Source organism: Montipora capricornis, chromosome 9 (genome assembly GCF_036669925.1).
Source record: "Montipora capricornis isolate CH-2021 chromosome 9, ASM3666992v2, whole genome shotgun sequence".
In the NCBI taxonomy this organism is placed as follows: domain Eukaryota; kingdom Metazoa; phylum Cnidaria; class Anthozoa; order Scleractinia; family Acroporidae; genus Montipora; species Montipora capricornis.
Genome location: NC_090891.1, coordinates 31,637,273 through 31,644,772, shown reverse-complemented (window position 1 = coordinate 31,644,772; position 7,500 = coordinate 31,637,273). Strand labels below are relative to the sequence as shown.

At 38.0% G+C, this 7,500-nt stretch overlaps 1 protein-coding gene across 1 annotated transcript in view; it reads right to left on the bottom strand.

Moving 5' to 3' along the window:
- LOC138014969 (uncharacterized) overlaps positions 1-4,668 on the bottom strand; it is an 8,458-nt gene extending 3,790 nt beyond the window's left edge. Inside the window, exons 1-5 of the mRNA XM_068861864.1 lie at positions 4,149-4,668; positions 3,066-3,145; positions 2,810-2,904; positions 1,391-1,463; positions 268-326 (exon numbers count right to left, since the gene is read on the bottom strand). Coding sequence (XP_068717965.1) covers positions 268-326; positions 1,391-1,463; positions 2,810-2,904; positions 3,066-3,145; positions 4,149-4,456 — 615 coding nt within the window. The 5' untranslated portion in view covers positions 4,457-4,668. The remainder of the gene's footprint in view (positions 1-267; positions 327-1,390; positions 1,464-2,809; positions 2,905-3,065; positions 3,146-4,148) is intronic.
- Positions 4,669-7,500: the final 2,832 nt, after the last annotated feature.

The window sequence follows — 7,500 nt, the reverse complement described above, 5'->3', positions numbered from 1 at the left end:
GATAATGTGGAAGCACTCATAAGTCCCTTACCTTACTTTAAACTCTCAAAGTACAATGTGTAATAAATTTCAGTCACAAGAAATGACAAATTATCTGAAGTATGCATAATTTGTACAAATCTGCAATATTGAGGACTGTTAACTTTCTGGTAGCTATGATGTGACATAATTACTGTGTTCACATAATATTCTGGTCCCTATTATAAATTTGTGGTTTCCATTGTATTATACATGTAATTATGCAGAAATTGAATACATCTTGGTCACCTTGTCCATACTGATTGACTTTGAAGCAGTGTTCATCATATCAGCAACTATCGTTTTGTCTGTGGGAAAAAGTTATGAGATTGCCATCAAGTCTCAGAATAGCCCACAGTTAATTTCTTGTAAAAATATTCGTGGAAGCCAGCCCTTTCAACCCTAAGAGTGACGCTTGTACATTTTACTCTGGTTGGTGCCAGATTTGACTTAGTCCATTCTACAGTCTCACCACAGAGAGAAAGCCTATGTCCCTATTACTTTTAATAACATGTATTTATCAGGTGTTAATAGCAATCTTGCTACCTGCCTTTAGTTATTAAAAAAGACAAACTAATTTTTATTGAAAAGATTGTTTTCCTGCTCTGAAAGCATATCCTAGTCTAAAATTATTTCTGACTCAGAGCAATCAGTATTTAATAAGAAATATTTTGATGCTATCACAATGTCTTCATTAGTTGAGTGGTTGATTTCATCATCAGTGACTTGACTGTGATCCTCTGATGTTAAAAAAACAAAAGGTCAGAGTTTTAACATCAGAGGATCATAATATTTATATAAGGACAAAGGCCAGGTTAAGAAAGCACTTTTCATCAAGGCAGTGCTGCTCAGTGGTTGGGATGCTTGCCTTGAGATCTGGAGTACCCATGTTCACGACGCCCATTCTAACCACTTGTTGAATTTGTACCAAGCTCTGACAGAGTCAGGACATGTTGATTTTTAATCCTGACCACACTTGTAAATAGCTAACTGGTTTGCCTCAGGCCAGTTAGGATTCTTAACAGTTGTTGTTGTTATTGTGCTGTTCTGTCGTTTTGTGATTGTGTTTCATTGGCCCTGAAAAGCCCCTATGGGGAGACTCACTGGTCAATTAAGTATGTATGTAATTGTAAGTCTGACACTTAATTGGGATGGAGGTCTGGACCAGCTAACCTTCTATCAACTAAAATGGTCATGTGGTTTACAATCATGTGACCGATAAAGAAATCAACCACTCGAAACATTGCTGGCTACATGTACCTAAATACTGATTGCTCTGAGTCAGAAAATTTTGGTTATGCAACACATTCAATCTTGTCATTGCATATGGTATGGGATTACATGTAGAAATCTGACAACAAGATTTGATTACCTTTGAGGGAGGCATTTTTCACCCAAGCTTGTGCTGCTGGTAGGGACTTGGGATTCATTACAGCTTTCAATGCCTAAAAATTGACGGAAGAGTTGATGTGTGCAAATCCCTTTTAAATATTAATACCGGTAATTAGTTATCTAATGTACAAAACTGCTCAAGTAGCATTGACTACTGCAATGGTCAAGACTGCCTAGCTAGCTGGCAGTATTGTTGGTGCTATAGTCAAATTAATGAGCGGCAAAGCCGCACAGAGAATGAGGAGGGATGCTATTTCACATCCGCTCTCCCCATTTTCTCATGCCTACAGTACTGCCAGCTACTTTACATCCTTCTATCAGCAGTTTGAACATATGTTTTACAGTTGAACCCGTCTATAACGGCCCTGTATTAAGCGGCCAGTTTTCAAAGTCCCAATTTTCTGCTCATACAAACACTCTATTTGTTACCTGTATTAGGTGGCCACCTCTATTAAGCGGCCGTGGCCATCCTGTAGCAGTCCAGTACTAGTATATATGTTTGTCTTTCTTTGTTATTTTTACCTATTAAGCGGCCACCTTTGAATGGAAACGGTAAGCCACGTTATTTTATGCAGTATTTTACTGTGTTTAAAATGCGATCTATCATCACTATAAAGAAATAAAATATACAAAGCTATTGTAAGCTGTTAATCGGCTGCTTAGTATAATTTGTTAACCCTTTCTAGGTGTCCGCAATGTTCTAAAGTATAGTTAGTACAAAATCATGAACGCAAAAAAAAAATCCTTTCGAACATGCATCACTCTAGCCAGAAATTTCTATTCAATTGGCTTGTTCTTCAACCATGTGATGGAGAATGAATTGCCTTCAAATGTATACTCGCAAGGGATTTCTAGGCCATAACCTCCACCTCTGGTTAGTCACTTGTCCTTTACCATATTAAACTTTCCTGTTGTTTGTTGGCCGTTTCAAAATGATATGTTTATTACACCACTAAGTTACAAGTTGGCAATTTTGTTTAAAGTATAGTTCGGTGAAAAGAGTGTTGATTGTCTTATTGTTTCCTTGCAAGAAGAGCTTTTGTATGGTATGCCATTAAAATTGACATTAGACCATGCCCAGTGAGTATTTTTAGTAATCCTGTATTAAATGGCCACCAGTGTATGAAGCAGCCAGTTCCTCAAGTCCCAAGGGTGGCCGTTTATATACTATTCTGGTTTGACTGTAGTAGCTATGATCAAAGGACGCTGAAACAGATGTTTACATTAAGGATTAATCACTCACTGAAAAACTTTGACGTCCAAACCGGCCAGACTTAGTATTTTACTTTGTCTACTGCCAGACGATTTTACTCGTCAATGAGGAACCCCTGGGAGTCAATGGGTTAAACTGAGAACCTTGAGCTCTGAAACCAATGCACTTTATGCAGGAATCTCTCACCTCCTCTGCCCCTCTCTTCTCCTTATCTTTCATTTCCCACAGTGTGTAATACATTGTCTGCTGGGCATCATTTGGTTCATCTGGTTCATAACCTTCTATAAATTCAAGAGAATGGAAAATTTATGTTGGCCATTTATGGTAATTTCAGGGAAGTCAAGGGAGACTGCAACAGTGATACTGGGGAATTGCTGTTTCAAAAACTATATATATACCATTTTAACAAGGCAAATTATAACTTCAGCAAAGAAGTATATACCATCATAAGGGTCCTGTCCGAGCTTTTCTTTAGCTTTAGGAAATCCTTTTGCTTGCCTGAGATGAAGTCGTAGAAATGATCTGGAAAGAAGAAATAATGGGAAACAAGACAAATCAAATAATATTGAATGGTTTTTTTAATGAAATGGAAATAAACATCTCCAGTGAGTGGTAGTAAGTTAGCCTCAAATAGAGCTGCCCTTTTTGGAGCCTGAGCAGAGTGAGTTCACAATTTCTTCAGCTAGAAATTCCTCTTTAATTAGCTCATTCTTCACGGAGAATGTATCGCCTTCAAATGCATACTTGCAAGGGATTTAAAGTCCATAACCTCCACCTCTGTTAACCCATTGGCATCCAAACTGGCCATACTTAGTATTTTACTTTGTCTTACGCCAGCCGATTTTACTAGTCAATGGGGAACCCCTGGGAGTCAACGGGTTAAGCACTCACTGAAAAACTATGTCTACAATAAAAGGCTTGCCCTTTACCCTAACTTTCCTGTTGTTTGTTGGTGGTTTAAAAAATGTTACATAATTATTATACCATTAAGTTACAAGTTGCCGCAATTGTTCACTTGAAAGAGTGTTGATTGCCCTATTGTTTCCTGACTCATGAAGTGTTTTTGTATGGTGTACCATTAAAATTGACATGAGACCATGCCCAGTCAGTACTTTCAGTGATCCTGTACTGAGGGGCCACCTGCATTAAGCTGCCAGTCCCTCAAGTTCCGCGGGTGGCCGTTGTATACAGTACAGGTTTGACTGTATTTTGTTTTGAAACAGTTGAAACAGCCCAAACCTTTGGTAATAGCATTAGGCCTAAGCACTATAGTTTAGATCATGTAGGTAAAGTAAAGGTTTAGGTTTTTTCAGTTATGGTTAAACAATGGCCCCTGCAACCTGCATTTTACACCCTCCGTTCCACATCAATGGTGTTATGAGTCCTGCAAGTAGAATTCCTTTCTATCAAAGCCGACTCCCATTCTCGCTCTGTCAACAATAATTTAATGTTGCCACTTGAATGATAAACACACGTCAAAGCAACTTGACACAAACACTTCCACCACAACAAGACATTCACAAACCTTGTTGGATGAGGATTATTTCGCCTTGTTGGTGAAGACGGTCGACATGGAGTGAGTTCGCGAAGAGCTTTATAATTGTGCGTTGCTGAGTATGTCGTAACAAAGTGGTTACTCTTCACGCGGGGAAGTGGATTCCCAGGGTCTTCCCACATATTCTTCCAAGATTGACGCGATAGACTGCGAATTGTATCCAATTCTGTCTTCGAAATTCCATCCTTGGTTTTCTCGCGATCTCTTAATTCTACCGCAGACTTGGATCGAAAACGATGGTTATGAGAGTAGTCAGGATTTGTTAAAATGTGCGTCATCTTCACATATATAAGTTCCGCTTTGAATTGAGCAAGGTTTCGAAGTCCTGTTGTAAGTTGTTTCGGTGATCTAGAATTTCATGTTTAACAGTCTACAAAGTCAAAAATTAACTCCACTTGTCGTAGAAGTCATGGAAGGAGTTACATGATCGCTGCGGCGTCCCGGCATAGTAAATCATGCAAAACTGACAACAATCCATCACCTGGTAACTTTAATTTATGCTTCTTGTAATAAATAATTCAATGCAAATTTATGTGCCCTTTAAGGAAAGAGGGGAATGGTGAAAACTGAGGGGCTTTAATACTCCAAGGGAAAAAACATGGAACTATTTTTTTTCTTTTTGTATTTTATTTATTCTTATTGTTTACGTTTAGTAATAACAAAAAAAAAATGACTACATTAGGACAACACTAAGCTACAACACACACACGCACAAACTACATTAAGGCTACCTAAGCTGATAACAACAAACTGAGAATATTAAGTTAACACGTTTCGACGAGGCCGCGAGGGTTGTGAACACTTCTGCAATACGTTATTGCCCTTGTCTACAATACTTGCCCCACTTTTGAAGATGAAAAGCCAAACTCTTTCCACTTTTTGAAATAGCAGTCTCCAACTCATAAACAGCTTTAATTCTGGAAGTACATACTCGGAGAGATGGTACGAGAGCGTTGATTCTACAATAATATACGTACTGCTTAGCAATAAGCAGGACGTGATTAAAAAACAAGAAATCGTCTTTGCGCTCCCAACTACCAAAAATTATATCCGCCTTAGTAAGTAAATCTACTTTAACACCAAGATCATTAAAAGCCAGTCCGAGAGATCCTTCCAGAATGAGAGAACATAGGGGCAGGAAGTAAACAAGTGCTCTAGAGATTCGTCCGCATCTTCACAAAAGGAACAGTCAGATGATAGTTTTATACCAACCTTTTTCAAATAGACATTCGTTACTAAATATCTATTTAATATTTTGTACTGAAATTGTCGAGTCTTTGAATCCATTGCAACAGTGAAAGGAAGGCTATAGATCTTCTTCCAACCTAAAACGACATTAGCATACTAAACTGCTTCGTATTTCGATTGAGCTGTCGGTTGTTTAATAACGCTAGAGCAAAGTTCTTTGTACAAGGCCTTAGAAACCACTTTGCTAAGCGCTACATTTTGACCATTCAAACAAAGTTGAGTATGGTTCTCTGAATCAAAAGGCTCTAGATTGACATTCTGATATATCTGTGAAGACTGACGATACTTTGTTGGCAAAGCATCGCACATAATTTCCAAAAATCACACCAGGGTGCCAATCCATTTTTTCCGAGCGCTAAATCACCTAATGAAATTATCCCTTTATCAACAAGTCTACGATTCTAAAAAGACTTACTTACCATCAACACAAATATGCTTATTATTCCAAATAATAACTTCGGACAGTGTTTCTTGCGAAATATCGTAACTATTCATCCTACTCGCAACTGAACATTGCGCAAAGCAGCTAACACATTCTTCGTAGAACCTCGGAAGCTTCACTCGCAATTTCTTCATATCAAAATTGCAGCTTAAAATGAATTTACCTCAAACCGATTTCAAATAATACGATAGAATGGTCTTCCAGCTGCTAGGCTCATTACTCGCGAATTTCTTACAGCATAGTATTCTCTGAGTCTTAATCATAGATTCCAAGTGTGGAGCTTTAAGACCGTTATCCTCAATGTCATTGATAAGCGTTAGACGTTTAACTTTATCTTTACCCTTCCAAATAAAATCGAAAATTAATTTATTTGCCTCAGATATAATCTCTTTGTTAAGGCTTATCATACCAGCACGATACATAAATATTGGAACTATAAATGTCTTAACGATCTGAATTCTGCCTATAACGGTTAGGTCTCTCCACTTCCATATCTTTAATTTTGTTTTGATGGAGTCGATTATTTCATCAAAGTTTAGCTTCTGTTTAAGACGATAATCATATGAGAAGTATACCCCTAAGATTTTCAAGGCTTTCTTGACTTTGATATTATGCAATTCATAATCATCACTTACTGCAGGATCTTGATTACCCAAAAACATTATTTCCGATTTCTCAAAATTAATCTTGAGACCTGAAAGCAGACCGAATTCTTTTACAAGCTTAAGAAAATTAACTAGAGAGCAATCGTCCCGCAAAAAAGCTGTCAAGTCATCAGCAAAGAGTCCCATTTTGATTTCCTCATTATTAACATCGATTCCTCGAATGCTTTTGTCACTACGGAGATTGATTGCTAATATTTCCATACAAATAATGAACAGATATGCCGAGAGGGGGTCCCCTTGTCGCACACCTCTCTGCACTTGAAAGGGTCCGGTAGAAAAACCATTATTTAAAACACAGCTCGAAATATTATTATAGAATGTATATATCCACTGTTTAAAGGACGGGCCAAAATTAAAAACAGAGAGGGCCTCAAAAATAAAGTTCCTGCTTACTGAATCAAAAGCCTTTTGAAAGTCAATAGCAATAATTTTTCCGTTTATCTTGTGGGTCTCAGTATACTCCAAAATATCCTCAATCGCTCTCACTGTATCAAACACAGTCCTTCCCTTAACATGCGCGCTTTGATTATGATGTATAATTTGGGGTAATACAGTCTCTAGTCTTCTCGCAATTGCCTTGGAACCAATTTTGACATCCACATTAATCAATGATATTGGCCTCCAATTGGAAATATTTCTTTTGTCCTTGTCTTTCTTTTCTAGTAAAGTTATAATTGCTTGTTTTTGAGAAAACATGGAACTATGGTTTCTAGTGGTTCTTTGGAAATTTTCTCGACCAACTTGAAACGTTGGCCGGCAACGCCGGCCGGGCGAAACCAAGGTGTTTTTGTAAGTGTGTGGTTGGGGGGAGGGGTCAGTAGGTCTCTTTCTTGACACATATTAGACATTCCTTTGATTTGTGTGTAACCAAGACACCGATTGAGACAAATAGCTCAACGCTGAATTTTCCAACGTCAACTTTTGCTGTTGAAACATTCCTTTCTGTGCATGTCAGCTCCGATCCCCT